The 22279-nt window shown below is 38.3% G+C and overlaps 1 protein-coding gene across 1 annotated transcript; it reads left to right on the top strand.

Moving 5' to 3' along the window:
- The first annotated feature begins 729 nt into the window (after positions 1 to 729).
- LOC140937704 (E3 ubiquitin-protein ligase E3D-like) lies at positions 730 to 9739 on the top strand. Its single transcript, XM_073387273.1, has 9 exons — positions 730 to 946; positions 1910 to 2123; positions 3959 to 4154; positions 5322 to 5479; positions 5567 to 5687; positions 6695 to 6806; positions 7323 to 7386; positions 8802 to 8946; positions 9644 to 9739. The coding sequence occupies exons 1-9, from the start codon at positions 730 to 732 to the stop codon at positions 9671 to 9673; spliced, it is 1257 nt and encodes a 418-aa protein (XP_073243374.1). The 3' UTR covers positions 9674 to 9739.
- Positions 9740 to 22279: the final 12540 nt, after the last annotated feature.

The raw sequence follows: 22279 nt of genomic DNA, 5'->3' as shown, positions 1-22279 counted from the left end.
GTAAAACGCGCAACATCGCTATACAAATCGTTTTGCGGCAATGTTGCAAGACAAGTTGCACGTTGTTTGTTGTCCGTTTTCCCGAACCTTAAATAACAATAGAATATGCTTCGGAACCAATCAGCATACAGAACTTAGTTTTCCGAAAGTAGGTAAGTATACGAGTATACGATGTGCTTCGGACTCAATCAGCATACAAAGATAACCATTTTTTGGGAATGTTTTGTCGATGGTTCTCTATGAAAAGCGAAATGCTCGGCTGCCTTGTGGTCTGCTTTGATAGCTAGTGCAACCGAATAAAAAGGCAATGAAATACATCATTTCTCAAGAAGCGTACCGCGTATCTTCACTTCTCATCTTCAAAATAAGTCCAGAAACCAAGGTATTTGTATAACATTGCCAATGTGTTGATCATTCTTCATCATTTGACGAAGTCGCCCGCATTCAAAGGAAAGGTTAAAAATGCGTGTGTTACGAATTATTGAGAAACGTTGCAATGCGTTTTAAAACATTCAAATGGAATTAAAAATGCCTTTTACTCTTTAGCAGTAGTCACACGCGCTTCTCGAGCACCTTTTTTTGTTTCTAGCAAGCCCATTTTTTTGCTCCTTTTCCTCCCAATGCTGAGCCTGGTTCCCAGTTCCCAGGCTACCTTTCTCGAAAAACTGGAAAAAAATGAAATGAAATTTAAAAATAAAACTCGTTCCAGTCCTTTCCGAGTTTATCAAAATGGCGGACGAATCGAGTCCAATTTGGTTCGATGTTGGCATGAACTTGAATGCAGTTTCTTTTGTGATAGGCTTGCAATGGTTCACGAAGGGACGAACAACACGTAGTCCACACTCCAAGCAACTCATTCAAATTTGTTCACGAAAACTAATCTGTTACGAGGCTGTGGATGTCAAAGAGAATGCGCATGCTTTGAAGAACACAGTGCATTTTCCAGGTATTCATGTAAATGTCTCAATACGTTTAATCTTCTGGGAAAACTTTAGATTAAAAGGAAAAATGTGAAAAAAAGGAGTAATTGTCGGCAAGGGTATATTGAACGAGGTTTAGCTTAGTGATTAGGGTTAGTTGTCAATCATATTAAACTGCCATCAAACGAAATATTAAACAACATGGATCGAAATCAACCAATTACAACCTTCATTTAAGGCATTTTGAACCTGCTGAAGAAAGCCTGTGTTTCCTTAGAGGTCCATTAAAGTGAATGATGGTGTTGAAAAGCGTAAATGTTAGTCATATTTTTTACAGCCATGTTATGGCTCAGTCAATTCTAAGTGTGCTCATTCGGCAGGAGTGTTTTGCAGAACGCTGAATGCAGAATGCCAAATGACTCTGAAGTTTAGTGATTAGGGTTAGGAAACTGTGTGAATCAAGTTTCACATCAATTTTTCTGGTATAATGACTCTAAATGGAACCTGATGCACTCAGTTTCCTAACTCTAATCACTAAACTTCAGAATCATTTGGTGTTCCGCATTCTGCATTCAGCATTCTGCATTCTGTGTTCTGCAAAATACCCCTCCCAGTGCTCATTTGTCATTTTTGTCATTTTGTTTTGGAAAAGCTACAAATGCCCTGAGGTGGGGCCTGGCGTTCCGAAGAAAACCCAAAAGTGGGGCTTAAAAATATGGTGCAACGACACCAAAATTGAATTTTTCATGGGAAATCTGTAATAATCTGATCAAACTTGTGTGTGAAGCACCCTATGCAAATGGGTCCTAACCACTAGTTACCAGGTACCAGGTTAAGCTATTTTTCGCAGAAAAAGGAAACCTAAAATTTCTAAAAAGTCTCCCATTGATTGACAATACACAAAAGATACATTGATTGTTTTTCCTCTGTGTGGGAACTGATCATTATGGTGGGAAGCAATAAGGGTGCAAACATGTATTTTATTGTAGCTGCTTTCAGTTTGACCCCAAGATCATGCACTGGTCTGACAGTATGCAGAGGGAGTGAGATTCAAATGAGGCTGCAGTTTCAATATTGTCCTAGTGAACATCAAGAGGAGGTTTTGAAGAGACTTGGTTTAGGGAAAGAGTTGCAGGAATTAAGGAACAGATTTCACAGTATTTGTTGCCGTATGTGCGGATCCTTTGTGCTGTCTCCTGACAGGTAGGTTACATTCATGTGAAGTTATAAAGTTGACAAGTTGTCAGCTTCTACATTCACAAGATTTAGATCAGTTTTTACTGGCTTGGAAGCAGTGTAAAGTTGCTTTACATAGGAGAATCACTCATTTTCAGTACCGGCAGGCCATCTGATAGAGTGCTATAAAAAATCAGAAATTGTGTGATATTTCCAGGGTAGATTGTGCGATAAGATAGGACTATTATGCGGTAAATTATGTGATTTTTTCAGGGTTAATTTACATTGTTTTACCAGGTTTCAAAGGAACCACTTTAAAAAATCACTTTAATGTTGTTTAACAGGCAATCTGAATGTAAAGGAATAATAAAACATCCATTTTAAAACAAAACAGTTAAATTTGTCCGATTATTTTGACACGGAAAAGAAAAAGGACACTTGTTTAATATTACATGATTCCTTTACACGGCTGACCACTCTGCTTGTCTCTAACATCAAAATGGCTGCCGTGATACCGTGATCGAAGGTTTCAGATGTCTTGCAAGGCTTTGTTTAGTGGTAAATCACTTAAATAACCTTAAGATTAGGAAAATGTTTCATTAAAGTTAGAATTTATTGTTTACTTTACTTGAATTTAGCATATTTTTACGAATTATGCGATTTTCCCCAAATTGTGTGATCAGATGTGATTTGAGGTCAATTGTGTGAAATCGCACCATTGCGTAATATCAGATGGCCTGGTAAATCCTCTATTAAGCCCCCCTCCCTCTAATAAGCCCCCCTTTTCAGGGGAAGAAAATTAATAAGCCCCCCTCTCTATTAAGCCCCCCCCCCCTCCCATCCGCTAATTACTCTTCACTAATAAATGATAGACTGTATTAATCAATCACGACTGTAAAACTTTGTGTGGACTGATCTGGGATGGTTTATTTACCAACTGGAAGTTTGGATTTGACCTTGATCCTCGGCTGCATGACCTAAAACGTCTTGTACTTGAGCTTTTTCACTTCGTATTCTAGTTCTTTATGGAGAACTGATACCATCATCTTTTCTAAATTAAATAAGCCGCCCATCTCTATTAAGTTCCTCCTCAAATGGGCTTGAAATAAATAAGCCCCCCGGGGGGCTTAATAGAGGATTTTCAGTATTGTTGTGAGTAATTACATGTACAGTAGCTCTGGTTACAACCAGGGTTATTAATTATCCTGAACTGTGGCTCTTCAATGGAAATCTCTTGTAGGTGACCACTCCTGTAACCTCAAAGTTGAATGATATTTTTTTTCATTGAAGCAAGTAAATAACAAAGCAATAATTAGCATTTTTGCTCCTGGTACTCTGGCTAAAGTTAAAAAATTCACAGGAAATTTCTGATCAGCCTCCTTTTTGTAAAATCCTAAGATTTCAATAGTACCATATAAAAGCCCTGCTATAAAAGAGGTTTCATTTTAAATTGTAGCATCATAGGATTTTGTACAGTTCAAAAGTAGCATGAGTGTCAAAAATCATTTAACTTGTCCACCTGACCACAACTTGGTCTGGTAGTGATAATAACTGCTGACAAACATTAGACACTAATAAACAATGATTATTATTATTTTTATTTGTTTAAAACTAGTTTTGTAAATGTCACATTAATACAGCAACCGTCTTCTGCAAACCTCATTAACAACGCTATTCTTGTTATTTGGTCAGCACCGTTTTGCAGTGTCATGGTTTTATTAAATAATTGAGTTTAATAATGATCGTGAACTAGAACAGTCTTAACATAAACATTGTTATGGGGTCCTTTTCTTCTTTGGACGAGGTTTATTTTAATCCTCTTTCTTTGGAAATGTTTTTAATACACCCATTATTTCTTCAAGAAAGTTCAAAAGAGTTCTGGAATTACCATCAGAAAATTGGCTGGAGCTTGCTCAAGACTGGTGTTGCCATGGTAGCAGTCATCTGACATCTGCGACAGGAGTGCTTGAACCAAGTGAAGATGACTGCTTTGTAGGTGCATACTACATCAAGGTCCATCCTGCAACTGCAGTGGCAAACAATTTAAGGATTTGTTCTGTATGTTGAGAATTATTGTATTTGCTTAAAGAGGGTGCATGCAATGTGAATGTCTAAACACCTGGTAACAGTGGAACCTTGATATAATGAAGGCTGCCAAAGGAATGGCAGAATACGTTTGCTATAACAAGATTTTGTTATACCAAGATCCTTTTCCATAAATTCTAGTCTTATTGTGGTGAAGAATATTCAAGAATAATTATTCCACAAGTGCATGTCGGATATGAGATGGTAGATAGCCAATGAGGCACGTAGTGCCGGGTTGGCTATAATCATCTCATATCCAACAAGCGCGAGTGGAATAATTATTGTTTTATTAAAAACACCCACAAAATATCAAGAATTATTCCCGAATTTATTTGTAAAAACAACTGATGTTCAGCTTGTTTTAAATTTTTGAGCAGATGCACACAGTTACCTTATTTTGAGAGCATGGTATAATGGCTCATATACCATGATGGCTAGGCCAGTCAGAGCTCTAGAATTGTATTATCCAATGATTTAGTTTTTGATAACATTTTTTATACCAAGGAATTCATTTTTGCCCCATGTAAGGAAATCCGGGAAATTTTTGCTTGTGGTACCTGGAATCCTGGGCTTTGGAATCCAGAAAACAGCTCAAGGAAAGCGGAACCCCACTAACAATTTGAATCTGGAATCTAAGTTCAACGGACAAAGAGTAAGAAATCCAGGGGTCAATCAAATAAAACTATTAATATTATTAAAACTATTAAGTCTCATTTAGAAGTGTAACTGTTGTTTTTACAGACTAAAAACATGGACGTCACTTATAAAAGTTTCATTTAATTGGCTTCAGTAAACGACACTTGCTCTTCATCGAAGTTTCTTAGAAAAAATTAGTTTATTTTGATATCGTTGTTCTTGTCCTTCATTTTTTTTGGTGTCAGGGGGTGGACTCTTATTCAAGGCTGGGTGCTTACTGTATTTACCTTTCCTGCCTATAGTGTGGGTGGTTATTCAAGATGAGCGCTCATTAGAGGTTGGCGCTTGGGCGAATAAATACGATATTCTTTATTTAGTAACTTGCATTTTGTTTCCTGAGGTATTTTACTTATTTATCAGTCGTTCAACAGTTATGTTAAGTAATATAAAAATTGCTTTATACGATGAAAATTTGAATAAAATGCATTGTCTTGTACTGCACAGGGAGAGGATGAGGATGAGATCAAATGTTGTAGATGTAATTCTTCAATAGGAATAGTCATCAGAGAGGATTCCAATCTTCATTCACTTGACTTAAAAGATGTGTCAAGCTTATATCTCCATAAACACAGGATCAGCTTGAGACACAGTGACTTGTTTAGGTAAAGTTTGTTTCTTAAACTAGTTCTCTTTTGAATTTTTTGTCGCTTCGTGATGTTTATTGGTGTTTGTTTTTTTTTTTACTTTAGATCCTATCGCACTGAAACATTTATTTCTAGTTGTTTAATTTCCAAGTCCAAAGGTGCGGTGAACTTCAGGTTTCTTGTTCAAGAATCCTTGCGCAGTGGAGAGAAAATAACGCATGCATGTGTAAGTCATTGTTTGGGTTACTGGTGAAAAAACTCTTCGATTTTACATCCATAATTCCTCCATCAAATTCATTTTGTTCGAAAACATCAAATACCTCGAGGTTTTGTTGTATTTTAACTTCATTCTCCTAGGTGTTTTATGTAGCCTGCGAAAACAGACGACATTTCGCGACGTCACCACTGGTTTCCCCGTGAAATGACGTCTGAGAAACGAGTGCAGAAATTCCATACTGATGACGTGTTACTGCCCAGATCTTGGTAGTGCTTCTGATTGGTTTGATGCAAATCTCCCACGCGGCACAACCAATCACAAGTACTAACCAGATCTAGGTTGTGACACGTCATCAGTATGGAATTTCTGCGCTTGTGCCTCAGACGTCATTTCGGTGGAAAACCAGTGCGTCGGCTGTTTTCTCAGGCCTGTGTATTAGGGCGAGACACTGTCGTGTTTGATGTAATATATCAAGAATGAGACGTAGTGTTTCATCACCAGATGAAATACTGAGAAGAGAGTTGAAAATACGACACGCAGCAGTGTATTTTGGACGAACTTCGAGGTGTTTCATCTGGTGATGAAACATGCGTCTCATGGTTGATATTACTTCTCAAAAAAAAATAATTTTAGAGGGAGGATGCAAAAATGAGCAGTTTTTCATCTGATTTCCAAACACTCATTAAACATTAATTTCCTTTGTATTATCCTTATGAATTATTGATGAGTTTGAGAAGTTTGGTTCCAATTTGTGAATTTACCGAGGCACCTCTATCATCCGGACCAAGTTTCTTGGTGTAAATAACTGTGGAAATGGCGGTTCGGCCAAAACAGGCAAATCAAAGGAAGTAAAAGCGGTGCCCTTACTAAGTACCTTGTGTTGAAGAAAAGTCAGTAGTAAGCTTTTTTTTCACTCTTGCCTTAATTTTGCCACCATTGTCGTTTACCACGTGGATGACTTTCTTCTGGTCAAATTAATCAATTGCACTAAAAATTTAGTTTTAATTTTATTTCAGCTTTGGCTTTTTAATGCAGACACCGCGGTGGTAACCAATATAGAACCTTGTGCGGACTTCCATTGCGAAAAAAGACCCAGTGAAGGTGGAGCATACTCGATCACAAATAAAGGTAGGAATTGTTGATTAAACCTGTACATGTATCGATCCGCAGTAAAGTTTATAGAGTCAAAGACTTTAAGCCAGTTGGTTCAGTACTTATATTGCCTAGAGAGAATTAAAAAGACAAATTATTTGCATTACAAGAAGTTCGCACCGTTGAAACGGGTACACTTCTGCAAATCTCTCGTCCGCTTATGCCTGTTTCTACTCTTCACAGTTCCCCCAGGCGTATTTCGTTCGTTGTTCCAATTTTGCATATCTCTCTTGTGAATTGCTGATTGTTGTAATATATTGTATTTCTGCGTTTATTCCCTGGTTGTGATTGGCTAAAACATTCGCGCCATTTTCCGCCGGTTTTGAAGTTGAGGTTAGTTTCCTGTTTTCGTATGTTTTATCTCCTTTATAATCAAGACAAGTGCAGTTATTCCAGTTTTCTGATTTATATTCCTGACCTAAGGATTTCCGAAGTAATAGTAGATTGTGCTATAATCATTTCATGTAATACCATATTTTGTCATTCTCCTAGCAAAATACATGCGCGTAGTGAAGATTCTCTACAAGGCAAGAACACTAGCTGATAAGAGCAGTTGGTACGTATATTTATTTCATACATGCACATTGAAATATATTCACGGTAGAGTTAAGTTGTAAACTTTCACATGCAAATTTATTTAACCAATCAGATGCGCGAACGATGTTTTTTTCTTCACTTGAAGTGCGTTTAAATAGTTCGTCAAAATGCACAAGTTTGCGTCAAGTTTCCCGCGAACTTTGAAATTCTTTATCACGAGCACGTTCGTACAATGAAAACCAACCTGTTGGTGTACTGTAGGGGTTAATGTGGAGCTTAAGCAACCGCCACCACGACGGCAACGACAACGTCAAATTAAACAATTGGTTTTATGAGCAAAACAGCATCTCTGCATCTAAATCACGCTGTCAAGTATACGTGTATTTCCTTGACGTCCACTGAACGGCTACAACGTGGAACTTCCTTATGCAACGTTTTATAGAGGACGTGAACGCACGAAAACCTTTCCTGTTTAACTGGATACAGTCTTTAAGAATTGACAAGTAGAGCGGGTCTAAATAGTGGCGATTAAGTTTGAAAGAACACAGATTCATTTTTTTAGCGGCGTTTTCACTGCTGTCGTCGTGGCTGCTTAAAGGTGATATTAAACGAGACGATTCGCAACGACAATTTTTCCGCAACACAGCGTTGCAACATTGCTGCGACATTGTTTTCGAATTGTGATCATTGTCTGCGGTACTACAAAAAAGTAATATTTTTGTTAAACTTGGTCGTTAGCACAACGTTGTCTTTTCTTTACTCGAACAGAGACGAGATTCAAGGTTACTCGATGTATACATACATCTATAAATGTACATACTTTTGCAATCCCTTCTCGCAGTTTTTGTAGACCAAACCGGAATCTTTTTGTCCGGCCTATATACCGTATTTATTCGAATAAGCGCCCAACCTTGAATTAGCGCCCACCTCGAATAAGCGCCCATCCTAAAGGCAGAAAAAGTTAATAAGCGCCCAGCCTCGAATAAACGCCAACCCCTCCTCCTCCCAATGAAACTCAAATAAGCACCCGCCCCCACCCCACCCACTTGAGTGAATAAATTCTAATCAGAGACTTCCCCGAGGACGGGGTTTCTTCAGAGTATTTTACAAAAACCTTGCTTTGATACTTCTTCGCGTTTTCTTCACAAAATACTCCATTAAATAATTAATATTCAAATAATTATCTTCATTACCTAGAACATTAAGGAATAGTGATTAAATTTTTTTTACGAAAATTAGATATGTTGAGAGTCAGCTTGTCGGACTCTCAACTTATTGCCAGTCTAAACCTATTGCTTTTTTGTCGCTTTCGTTTCCGTCGCCGGAATTGGAGCTCGAGGTTATTAGTCTGATGAGAAGTTGTTGTAGAAGAAAGACTGTGTATCCCAAACGAACATCTGGCCGTTGATTTTTATTTCCTTTAATATTCTGCAGGAAAGATGAAGTAGCTGCTTGGGAAGAAAATCCCTCTGTCGAAGTTCTTACGTTCGCAAAAGAGATTTGTTTCCATCTTATTCTGCTTCTATCACAGAGTACGAACACTATAGCGCCTTCTTTGAGAGAAATGAACGGGTTTAAGGTACGTAAAAGAAAATGTATTTGATTGATTATATCAGGTGCTGACTTAGCAACAGAACGGGAACGTCAGTTGACGACAGCGCGCGCAAATCAAACAACTGGCTTGACCAATGGCAGAGCAGCAAATTGGGCACCGGAAGTCGCGTTCAGTCCTTTCCGCGCGCTTTCCCGTCGTCGTCTGACGTTCTCGTTCTGTTGCTAAATCAGCCTATTAGGGACGACGCGACGGCAACTAGAACGTGCCTTGAAAAGTGAATTTGCGTTATTTCAATCTTCTTCCTACCCACATACTTTGCAAATGTAGGCGAGCCCCCCTGAAGTTGAATTCCCAGGCCTCATATCCAAGTTCAGGAAAAACTAAAATTTCGTTTCGTAGTCGTGCAAAAACGGCAAAGAAGTGTACAAAAAAACTTTGATGCTCGTGCGAAGTTGTTGTTTTGCTTATTCAACCTGTTTTTTTTTTTTTCTGGTTGCCGTCGCGTCGTTGTATCTTAAAACTCCGGAAAAACGGGAAACAAAGACGTGCAACGTGTTTTGCAACATTGCTGCAAAACGAGTTGAAAAGCGATGTGGCGCGCTTTACCACCATCTTTCAAACCTGTTAACAACCCTTTGTTGCAAGACAGGTTTGATGTGGGTGGTAAACGAGCAATAGCGCTATTCAATTCGTTTTTTTTCATTTTACCTTTCTGAATTAGGTTGGTTATTTGAGAACAATTGAGCCTTAGCCACGGATTTGGACAGCTTAGTGAGTCTCGTAACAGTTTCCAAAAAACCCGGATCGGTCAGCCGTTGCTGATTATGTTTTGAAAGGAAATGAAATGAGATGTGCGCCTCTATCACTGCTCCAGCTCGGCAACTGTACCTTTCGAGCATTGATAACAATGCCCAAAGCAAATCAGGGACCCCTTTACAGTGGAGTATTTGTCTCATGGACCTAGAGGAGATTCCAGCGCGACAGATGGAGGTGACAGTTTAGCTTGTACCGGCGAGTCACAAAGACGAGAGAAAAAACGTTGACTGATAAAAAGTTTTGAAAATGGCTCGCGGCAACTGCGCAACACAATGCAAGGCAATCCATGACGAAAGCTGGGAATTGCGCAATTTTACGCATTATCCTGTAAAAAGGAAATGTCTTGCTTTTCATAAAACAAGTCACTGAAAGTTTTTGAGAGGATATCTGTAAACTCTTATTTCTTGATGGCAAAGTTAGAAATAACGTTCATCTGAAAAGACCCCTTACGTTTTTTCGTTTTGCAAGGAGACGATCAAACTTGTATCTTTACATTGATCGAAATACGATCTTAACCTTTTTTAACTGGATTAATTCTTGAAAACTGATACACAGTAATTAATCCTCCCAACATTGTTGTCCCTACAGTGTTAGGAGTTGTTGCGTCCGTTTGCAAGTGGCTAAAAGTTTGACCGGTTTCAAACTTTGCGCTCTTTGGGAGTTGTTGCGCAGTTTGAAACCGATCAAACGTATGACCCAGCAATTCCCAATTGCAACATTTCTTTTGTTCCGTGATCGTCGAAACGTTGCGCAACAATGTTGGATCCGTTAGCACAGCTCTTCCAATATTTTTGGAGCCACGCACGCACATAACACGTGGTCTCCAAAGTCTTAAATGTTGTACCCTTCCCACAATGCACTGTAGGTCCCAACATTATTGGAAGTTTTCAAATCCGTTTGCATACCACTTTCAACACGGACGCAACAACTCCCAATATTGTTGGCCCAACAACGTTCTTTTGCACGTAGCTTCAGAAGCGAGGGAACTTCTGGCACAACAGGCCGCGCGCCAACCGCCTGTGCTTATTCTTGTTCCTTAAAAGTTGATATTAATACAGTTTTTCAATATACTGTTGCTGCTGTCGGAAGCATATAAGCTAGTCGGAATACCAGACATTGGTAAATATCATGATCGTAGCGTGCTGTATCATAAATAAATATACGTTATTGAGCTAGTATGACGTCAAAATGGCTGGATATTCGCAAAGCCAAGTATTTTTTCTTTGCGTTTTTATTGTCGAGGTCAACACTTGCAGATAACAATGATGTAGTAAAAATTAGCTCGCACCAATTTAATTTATTTCCATCTCTTGTTTGTGTTTCGTAAAATATTTCTGATGAATTGGAACTGTCAGTAAATGAATTTCAACGTAAGCTTTCCAGTTTGGCTATAGTAAGCACTTAAACGCTCCACTGCTTCAAACGTCACTTCACGATCACTCAATTTTTCTTGCCATAAACGTCTTGAAGAAGTTGAATAATCTCGACTAGAACTTACATTTGGAGCTAGATTTTGACATTAATATTATACATCGTTTAGTCTATCTAGACTGTTCACAGTCCTATTTTTCCGTTGGATCGTCGATCGAGGTTTGCGTTACGGGCAGCCATCTTGGATGCAATGCGGCGGGGGACCCTAACTCTAACCCTACCCCTAACCTCTGTTTTTCTTGCCTCCCCCTCCCCCCCCCCCCCCCACCGCTATAAACCCCACGTCCGCCCCTCCGTACATAAGAAACCAAGATAGCGGCCCGTACCAAAAAAGCTCGTTCCTGACGATCTTACGAGAAAGTAGGGGTCTTTAAATAGTCCATAGTCTATCATGCTCACACTGGCAATGGAAGAGATAGTGCTTCGATATTTCCTAATCATAGATCATGGATCTCAGAGAATCTCTGAGGTCAGAGTACCTCCACAGGTAAAACACTGGATTTATGCATGAGTTCAACAGAGAGAAAGTTGTGGACCACAGATACAAAGAGTTATATCCGCTGCCGAGAGACTGATAGAAAATGGTGACCGTCAATTTTGGAAGGACACAAATTACGAGAATTACAAGGACAATAAACATATCCATTGCAACTTTCTTCTCGCGTTTTAGTACTACTGACAACTGCTGCTGTGGAGCCGAAACAGCATCTGCTACTTGACGATTGTGTTTTCGAATGGCTAATAACATCGCAATGTGGTTACCTATTAACAAAGTATTAACTAATATACCAAGTACTAACATAATAAAGAAACCCAGATTTGAAGGTAAAATTAACATGCAAAGTAACGTTAAAGCGGTCCAGCCCAATGAAGTGGTGACAGCAATCTTTGTGACACCTGAAAATGTGGAGATAAATTCTTTAAACTTTGTGTCTTAAAACATAAAGCTTTAATGCTGTTCCCTAAGATTCTAAGTTTTTCTTTCTAGTTTTGACTGGTAAGATTGTTATCATTATGACTATGTCTGTGTTAAAAAATAAACAAATATTTATTCTAATTGAACATTTAAATCAATGTTTAAAAAATATTTATTTACGTGTACCTTGAATAGGCTATTTCCGAGTTCAAAGAACTCTCACTTTTAAAGCGAGGTTAGGTGCAAAACCTTTCTTGTGAACATGAGTTTTATTTGCAGGAGAATTACAAGAAATAATAGTAATGATGATAATAATAATAATAATAATTAATAATAATAATTAATAATGATAATAATAAAATAATGATGATAATAAAATAATAATAATAATAATAATAATAATAATAATAATAATATCAATGGCTTCGCACTTCACCTCGCTGTGAAACAGAGGCTTGGGGTAACTCGGAAATGGCCCATTCACTGATAAATTATTAACTAATTCACGAGTGAACTCAGAGAAAATGGAGTGAGATTGTTTTTGCCTCTCAAGAAAAAAATTCATTTCTTCTCGTCACCACTGTGTAATATCCTTCATGTAATACTTATGATCGATTTAAAATGTCAAGATTTGATGAAACTACTTAATCATATATACCTAAAGTAGAATCTTTCAACGAAATTTGTTTAAAAACGTTCTGTATTATTTTAGTTCTAGGCAATATAGGCTTCTAGGGATTCTGATGCTTGTAGAGGAAAGTTTTTAAAACTCTGGGGAAGACAGAGCCGATAGAAGGAGAAAGGCTGGGCTTGTTGCAAACATAGCAAGGTCCGCTCTCTCTACAAGTTCAAAAAACTGAACGGTAAAAGAGACGTATTAATTTGCGTTTGAACCATCGCTGTATAATTTATTTTTTACGGTGGCTAGGTCGAACAGCATAAATTGGCCTGACTTTAGCCCGCAAACAAGGTCTCCGTGGCGCTCTGGCAGCGGGGCGGGAAAAGGACGGAGAGCTTGCAACTACGTCTCTGGAATTTGAGTATCTGCATCGCAAAAGTCGATGCGAAATGCTGATTGTCCGCGGAGATGACATCAGTAATGACGTCACTACCCTTGGCGCGTACTATTACGTGCTTTTCAATGTTTGTGTACATTCGGGCTCGTTTCCGCTTCGCGCTGATTGGCGGAAATCTGACAGTTCAGTCGACGGGGAGCCACAGGGGAATTGCAGGCAGAATTCAAATTCCAGAGACGTTGTTGCAAGCTGACTCCTTCTTTTTCCCGGCCCGCTGCCAGATTCCTCCGGGGAGCTTCCTTGCTTCAGTTAGTGATCCTAAGCAATATCACAATCAAGCACCGTAAGCATCGTGATCGATTTCCGGGTTCTGTCGTAACAATTTCAAAACATCGAAATATTTTCAGTGAGTCCAACTTAATTCGAATTTTTCTTTCCTGAGTTACTGTCTTCTTTATTTTTGTTCTGTTTTGCTTTTTCCCTATACTTTTGCTTTTGCAAATAGTAATACTTTTCGTTGCTTATATTTACTGTTACTGGTTCAGATATTAATTTTACTTTAGAGCTAAATTGTTTTTCTTAGCAGGCTTGCTTTTTTCAGTTTCAACAGCCGTTAATCTCTCTTTTGGGGTGGTCGGTTAATTTTTTTTTTGCAAATAAGTAACTCATGGTGATGCAGCTACTTGTAGCCGCAGAGGAAGAAGTATGAATCCACAACGCGCTCGACCTGTCGTCCGGTTGGTCATGGCTGTACTGGAGACTTTGCACACAGCGTCCTATCACAATAAGCAAATAAATAAATATATGTCGAAATAATAATACAATTTTTTACCTTCCTTCGTGACTTTTGCGCGATGGGCGAAAGGCCTGGACACAGCGTAACAGCGATCGGCGCTGATGACTGCCAAGTTTGTAAACGATAACCCTGTCATCAAGATATTGGACACACTAAAAGCAGTGCTAAGTTGCTGCTGAGAAGAACAGGTGTTTTGGACATACTGGACGTTTATCCACCATACAGCGAATATTGGTTGAACTGTTACGCCCGCCAAACAGTTTGCGGTAGCCAGGTTGCATAGCAGAATGTTTGAAGACCTTTGCAGAGATGGTGTTTTGATTACAGTCACAATGATTGCAAGGTTGGTAAGGAAGGCGAAGATACCGAATGGTATGTTCGAAACAGCGACTGCAAGGTCAGTTATCGAGGTGGTCGAATCGTTAACTGGAATAGGGACCCAGTCTTCAAGTCCACATATGTCTTTATCTTCTGTTGACATTGACATCGGTACCAGTTTTAACCTGTCTCAGGTACACATCCTGGTGTCTGTTCAAACATAACCAAAAACATATGTTAGCGTGCACATCGGCTTTCATTGCTAGGTACTGGGAAAGTCCTGCGTATAGACGCGAAATTCATTCTGGTCGTTTGGTCAGGATTAAGAGGGATATTGACCTCGCTCTCTCTTTTGCGTTTTTATAAAACAGAAATAGTTGTTTTCTCCGCCTTAATTTTTTTTAATGGAAGTAATCAATAGCAAGCGACCACTTTTTGTGGGAGAGGCTGTTACCTTTATTACTTAAATTTCTGACTTGTTTAAGGTCTTTCGATACCGTTTCTCGGAGACCATGTCGATGTTTTTCAATCGCCTTAAAAGTGATTTTATCCCTGTCGATCGCCACAAAATTTTCACCAGTGATGAAAACAGTATGAACAAGAGAGGATAAAGGGGACAGAGAAGGCATTCCCCCATACACACGCTATTTCATAGGTAATTCGTCTCGAGTTATTTTTAAGACTACAGATCCCAAGGGGGATTAGACAACAGCCAATAAGATAGCGTGAATGTGTTCCGCGTGAATGTCCCACGCTCAGAGCCACGCGTCCTTCACGAATTGACTCAGAACAAAATGGCGGAAGACGCGGAGAGCGATATGGCTATACGTTTTGTCGACAAAACGACTACAAAGAGATTTCTGCCAAAGCTGTGTCAGCGAAACGGAAATTAAAAAAGAATCGCCCTTCCTCGCTTGTTTCTAAACATTGTTACGACGTTGATTTGAGCTAGCAAAGCTGAGAGTTCTAGCGAAGAAGATGAAAAAGTCAGTGCAAGCGAGGAGGAAGCTGTAACCGAAACGGAGCGTGCCGATGAAAACGTAGAAAGCTCCTATTCCGATGATAGTTCAGCAGATGAAGCGAAGAGAAGGAAAAGTGCAGAGAAGCCTAAACCTGCGCCTTCAAATTCGAACGTCACCAAATCAAGCAAAAAGGCGCCGAAGAAATCAAATAAACGGAACAAGAGTCTTTCGGAAGAAGAGACGGAGGATTTATGTGGACAGTTGGAAGTAGTTAGCGTAACCTCCACGAAACATCCACGCAGCGCCCGAGGTAACTTTATCCCCATTCTTGAAATAACTCGAGACGAATTACCTATGGAATAGGGTGTGGGATGCCTTCTCTGTCCCCTTTATCCTCTCTTGCTATGAATTAAAGTTTTTCAAAATGCAGTTTTTAGTAAAATCGATATCACCATGACAACAATAAACAAAAAACTTTTAAAAACTTTGAAATCGACAGCTGCGCTAAGACAGGTGGTGAGAAAACAGGTTAGTTTTCAGGATCGCAACAAAGAAAATACACCAAACTTTCCATGCATCGAAATATAATATTGAGCAGCCTTCTGCCGCTACTTAAGATTAATTTGAGTTATTTAGAACTTTTTTTTAACAATTTATCACGACTATTGAAAATATAAGGTTTGAAATATATTTAAGTTTTATTTGAATTCAAACATACAGAATTTTTCCCTCCTCACGGAGGTAATTTGCTAAACACTGCACTTTAACGTCCTGGTGTCGGATTTTCAGTAGTAGGTCTAGATCGCGCGAAATTCGGATTTAAACGATTTTAAAGTTTTTTGTTTATATTTGTCATAGTGATATAGATTTTACTAACAACTGCTCTTTGATAAACTTCAATTCATAGTCAATCACTGGTTAAAATTTTGTGGCGATCGGATAAAGATGACATCATTTTAAAGGCGATTGAAAAACATCGATATGATCTGCGAAAACTGTATCGAAACACCGTAACAGACCACTGGAAAAAAAGTTAGGAAACGCAGAAAGTTGAAAGCCTAGTAAATATAAAATTTCGGATATTTTAAGCGCTTTTAACAACTTCTTTTTTTGCATTTTAAAACATTTGCTTCTATTTTTTCCAATTCATCAGAGCTCTGTTCCGCTGCCAGTTTATTGTAATCTTATTCAAATAGATCATTACTAAGTGTCTCAGTATGAGCTGCCGTCTTTCTTCATAATCCACGTCTGTTGTTTAAATCATAAAGCTCAAACTAATTTTATGTAGCAAAAAAGGGAATCATAAGGTTGCAAAGTATGAGGAAATAAAGTTTTGAAACCTTAATTTTAATCATGCCAGGTCTGTTTTATTTGTTTCGACTATGAATACACATGAACTCCGGAAGAAACTGTGATTCTCGCTTTTATAACATTAACATAAGAGGTTAAAAAAGAACCTTTTTTTCAGTCAAAGGCTTACTGGGTTGGTCTTAAAACTGCAAGGACCACGTAAACCCAAATACACTTAAATTTGGTTCGTTCAGCGCTTTTTCTCTTATCATTTTAAAAATGTCGAATTTTATCCTTAGCGAAATGGAATAAACCGATCTCCCACTTACCTTGACTCTTAAAAAAAAGATGAACTTTTAAGATCGCTGTTACCTTGTTTGGTCTCAGTCTTTCGCAAAAGTTTTCAGTTTTGCTCACTTGGTTTTGCTGATCTTTTTAATGTTTCATGCTAAGGTACTGTTACAAATGCTAAGGTCTTTTTTTATACCGCGGGAAGCTGCATCTATGAACCGAGAGGATAATTCTTTCAATAGACCTTTGTCATGCGGCGACTATTTTGTCTCAGGAGATTTCTGCTTTGTTTATGCACGGCTAGCCTCGTTCTCTCTGCGAGGCTAACAATGCATAATCAAAGCTTTTAAAACTCCTGAGACAAAATGGCCGCCGCGTGACAAAGGTCTATTAAAAAAGCGAATATCATTTTAACAACTACTTGACTGCTAGCTTAAAAGCCGATTGGAGTAACTTCCAGCAATCTAGCTTTGATTTAATTGCACCCGAAGCACTTTGGAAGTAGTTCAATCAAAGGTATGGTCTTGAAGAAAAAGAAAAAGTAATAAAAAAATCATAAGCACAAAAAATATTGTTTCTTTCATAAGTTCCCATGATTTTAATGTAAAAAATAATCTACTAAAGCCCAGGAAGAAAAACAGCTGTCGATGACCCACATTATCTACAATATCTACAATTCCATTTGCAAGCGAATGATTTTGACAATTTTTTATTTAGGGATGTTTTTCATTTATCGCAAAAGAGAAAACCAAGTAAAACGTAAACATAAAATATTGGAACGCAAAACTTAGGAACTTTGTTCAGGTGAACGTACGTGTACTTTTCACTCTTAATGAAATTTATTGGAAGTCATGCATAGACTGGGATTAGAAAATTTTTTTTTAATTTATTTATTCATTTCTTTTTGTTAAACCTCCAACGGTTTTTTTTATCAATGCGGACCAGGATTTCCCTTGAATCGGTCATAAACAGAGGTTTTTGCTCATCTACTTTTGCGTTTGACTTGACTTGTATTTGCCTGTGTTCTCGGATACTTTGCGCTTTTTTATGAATGGGATTTAAAAATAGGAAAAAAAATATGCCAAAAATAGACTGACTTTTAGAAAAGATGCTGTAAAGTGGCTCACTCTCCAAAAAGCTGCTCATAATCGAAAAGGAAAAAGTTGCTCAAAAGTTGCCCAGCTGATCTGTCTAGGCCTTTATGAAAGCGGTTGGGATTTCGAAACGTTCTGGATTTATTTAAAATACAGTACATTTACAGCAATAAAGAGGATGCAGATTTATAAACTAGGTATCTGAAAGGGGACCCATTTGTCAATAGAAGGAAAAGGAAAGAGGTACCTCTTTCCTGTCAAAGTGGTATATAAAAGAGTATAAGGCGTATAAAACTTTGTTGAGTACCCCGCGGGATCTTTAGTCGTGGGTACATGGTCTTCGCCTTCGCTCTTTGATTCTTTCTTTGGTTTTAAAGAAAAAATGTAATAGTCTAATTCTAATATATTAAAATTCATACTTGGCTGCGAGGCTTGGGGGAATTAAAAAAAATATATTATCTAGAGGCTCAATAATGAATAATACATTTCTTTTGGTCGATTAAAAAAAAATCACAGGACTTGTGACAACAGCAACAGTAGGCATTCAAGAAGGTTACGATTTGGGACCATGGAGCTCATGTTTGCCACTAAGTATTCGAAATCAAAATCTACATCTACTTTAAAGAAGTCTCGTAAAACTTATCTTATTTTTTTACCCTTTGATCATTGATATAAATAAAAAGGTACTTAACTACTTAAACTATCTCTCGTAGAGGAAGGAAAGCCACAGATTTTTACACTCCATGCCACTATTTAATAACAAAAAAATCCTTTCACTTTTTGCAAACCGAGGAAATATAGTTTCCTTAACTTTAAGAAAATCTAAAAATGTTGACAGCTGACTAAAATACATGATCACAAGTGGCATCGGTTTTGTACCAGTCACAGTTTGTCTTGCTTTTTAGGTCTTCCAGCCTAAAAGTCCGACGATAAATAACGATTTTATAACTTGTAAAGTGAAGCAAACATATTTTGGAACCCAAACGTTCTTCAAAAACTTTGACCTGTTGAAGTTAATTATCACCAGGTTGAATTGATGAATATAACTTTAAAGACCTGTAACAGCACGTAGTGACTTATCAACAAGACACATAACGAGAAGATAATTTTTGAGTTTACATAGTTGACCGAGCAACTAGCCAAATTAATATGTTCCTTTTTAAATTAACGGAAGAACTGCCTTAATGTTTCTTTTACAGCTTCCCTTACTTCTCTGATCTTCCAAAAATAAATTAATGGGTTTAACGACGAGTTTAAGTACACTAAAGTACTCGTAAATTGGCGAGCAACGTAAGAATATAAAGGCACCCCTCCGTGAGACATTATCAAAGCTGAAGTAATAGCTGAAGGCAGATAACAAACAACCAATGCTACCTGCACCCAAAGTACACTGTTCACTGCCCGTTTGTATCGAGCTCTATTCAGTGGAATTTTTTGGTTCGGTTGTCCTTGAGAAACGTGGTTCTGAACATGTATTTGGTTGTGACGCAGGGTGAAGACAATTTTTATGTAAGAGAATATTGAGGTGACTAGGCATAGACCACCACCTACCCTTGGAAGCCACCTCATTACTTGAATTCGAAAGAAAGTTAACGAAGAAACAAGCGACAATAGCCAAAAAACAATCAAACTTATACGTATTCTTTTCAAGGTTACCACTTGTCTGTATCTTAGCCCTAGTAACAGAGCAAGAAGTCTGTCCACGCTTATTGCGGTTACAGTGTACAAAGACACCAAACAAAAAATATAGCTTGAGATAGCTCCGGCCTTCTGTGCATAATAACAAATATGCCATTGCCTATTCACAGAAGAAGTCCAGTAGGTCACAGCCAAAGGCTCCGAAATCATACCAACACAGAGATCTGTTATCGCTAGGTTACGATACAGGAGTTTGGACGGCGGGTGTGTTGAAGTCTCCTTGTGTAGGGCAACTAGGATCAGTGTGTTCCCCAGAAATGCTGCAATGGACAGAAAAATGTTAATAGCTGAAAGAAAGGTTAGCTGGCCACGCACCCCTCCAGTCACTGTCTCCGAGCAGAACAGTTCTTCGACCACTATCTGGTTTTCGTTTTCGGTAACATTTGTCACCTCCATCTCTCTTTGCTGCGACGATATGTTCAAGTGCACGCCGTATTAACTTTAGATTTCCATTTATATGGGTGTCAGGTGCTATCTGCTATCAGTCCATCTTGTAATTTACTGACCACTAATTTCTATTCCATTTCCTTTGTTTAAGTACTCATGTATTTTTTAAAATTATCTACCCGTTTAACAACATAACCGAACCAAGTAGTGTTTTCTTCTTAAAAGCTGCAGTCAAAGAGGAAAATTAGGCCAGATGGGAAACAAACGTTCAGCACAAATTGTCTAGTAAAATTCAAACTAATACTGAACTATGCATGACGGTGAGGTTTTCTAACACCTGTCGCACGTTTGTAGCTATATTGCCTCACTTTGTTTTAATACCTATCGCACTTTGTAATAACAATTGTCGCAATAAATTGAAATAAAAGGCTAATTTTCGCACTGTGCAATAAAATGAGCCTCGTACGTGATAAAAAACTTGGTAATAAAACTCTTTATATAATTGGTGTGTATGTAGACCAACTCTAATAACAATAATTATCATCATTATAATCAACTGATATTTAAAAAACTTAAGAGCGGATGTCAGTAAATATCGACCAGAGGTCTACAAAAGCGAAAAATCGAAATTTTTCAAAAAAATTCACAAAGTAGCACTAGGTAAGCTATTAACATAAATGTAAATTTTACTTCGATCCGATAATTATTTTCCACGTACGGGGGGGTTATTGGTTTCGCGGCTCTCGGACCAGGTTTTCCAGGTCCGAGACCATGTGTCGCAAAAAAATCGTTTTAAAATTCAAATCCATTGTATGCGGACAACAAATAACTTATTCAGAAGAGTACTTAATTGCACACATTCTAAGTGGTGATTTACTCAGTTTGAACGAAAGTGTAATATTTTGTAGATTTTTCATTATTTTCAATATTTTGAACGTTTTCGTTCAATGAAAAAATGGCAAATTTCAAAGCCCAAAATCGTCGACTGGTACCTCGATTTCAGTAACGAGTCTTATACCACGTTAAAGAGCGTTATCTCTTCTTTCAAAATCTGTTTTCAAAACTACGGGCAACTTAAAAGAAAATATTTGAGGCCAAAAAATACAAGTAGTACTTTTCTGAAATTTGAGCTTTCCAGACGCGGCGGGCCGATGCTAAAAACTTGGAAAAATACAGTGAGAAATCAGTTTGAGCAATAGTGGTTTCATGTTATCAGCTTTCAGAAACCAAGACGTGTTTATACAGCGATCTGATATAAATTAATGCCGTTTGCTATCTAGAAAGGCAGATTTAAGCTGTCAACTCCTGCCAAGTGCACCAGTCACGTAAAGTTGTCAAAGGGAGGGCAAAGCGCTAATATTAAAAAGTCTTAAAATTCAAAACGTTTTACGTCCATGAAATCAGATTTTAGCGTACAAAACAATGTTGTGAATGTCTGTTGTTCGTACCTTAGCATGGTGTTTACATATATTGGAAATGTCAAGTGTCCACACGCGAGAACATACCAAACAACAACGTTTCAAATCCAAGCGCCGAAAGATCGTAAACGGCAAAGATTGCGTTACATTTCACAGAACGACCGCTTACCACTGTTGTCTCTCCTTTTTTCGCTGGAAGCTACGAGGAGTTTTCATTCCGTCATGAGTGATTCTTGATCAGCGTTTCCTTGAAAGTACGACCCCGGACAGGTGATAACTGAGGACGTTTCGTCAAGACTCCTGTTGTTCAGTTTCAGGCTTTAGCAGGTGCGTAGTCAGGATTTTTCCGGAGGTACGCCCAACTTTTTCTACATCTTCTTCCCCCCCTTCCCCCCCACCCCAAATCTCAACATTTTTTAAAGGTGCCTTTATTAAAGGTGGGGTTAACGGTTGTAAGCAAAAGCATTTTTGCTGTTTATGAAATGACACAACTTCTAAAATTCTTTAATTCTGTCGGCTTGTTATGTTCATTGACGTCAACCGTTTATCATTAATTCAGCTATTAAAAATCAAGCTTGTAGTACCTCCGACTTCAGACTTTTTCACCCCTTTACCCCTTTTTGTCACATTATTTTTGACCGACAAAAGCACCACACATTGACGTAATTGTGCCCTGCTTCGTCTACTCCGAAGACAGGTCGTGGAGAAAACAACGCGTTCACGCTTTACATCATCAAGCTTGCTATATAAATAAATCATCCAAGATTCGGTTCTCCAATTAATGCCGTCGCTTCTCTGGATACCGATTTTTTTTAGTTATGTTTATTTCATTATATTTTTTTCCTCAACGTTTTCGGGTAAGCCATGCAAACCGTGCGTACAAGTAGCTACGCCCCTGTTTAGTCTCCTTAGCCCTTAGCGTTC

The sequence above is a fragment of the Porites lutea genome, chromosome 1, assembly GCF_958299795.1.
Source record: "Porites lutea chromosome 1, jaPorLute2.1, whole genome shotgun sequence".
Classification (NCBI taxonomy): Eukaryota; Metazoa; Cnidaria; class Anthozoa; order Scleractinia; family Poritidae; genus Porites; species Porites lutea.
Note: the sequence above shows the minus strand (reverse complement) of the source record. Positions and strands in the feature narration are given on the sequence as shown.

Bases quoted from the DNA above. Each gene is read 5' to 3' on its own strand.
- LOC140937704 (XM_073387273.1), top strand. From the start codon at position 730: ATGGCGGACGAATCGAGTCCAATTTGGTTCGATGTTGGCATGAACTTG. The intron at 5,480-5,566 runs GTAAAGTTTGTT...TTTTTACTTTAG, and splicing joins AGACACAGTGACTTGTTTAG to ATCCTATCGCACTGAAACAT. The intron at 7,387-8,801 runs GTACGTATATTT...AATATTCTGCAG, and splicing joins CTAGCTGATAAGAGCAGTTG to GAAAGATGAAGTAGCTGCTT.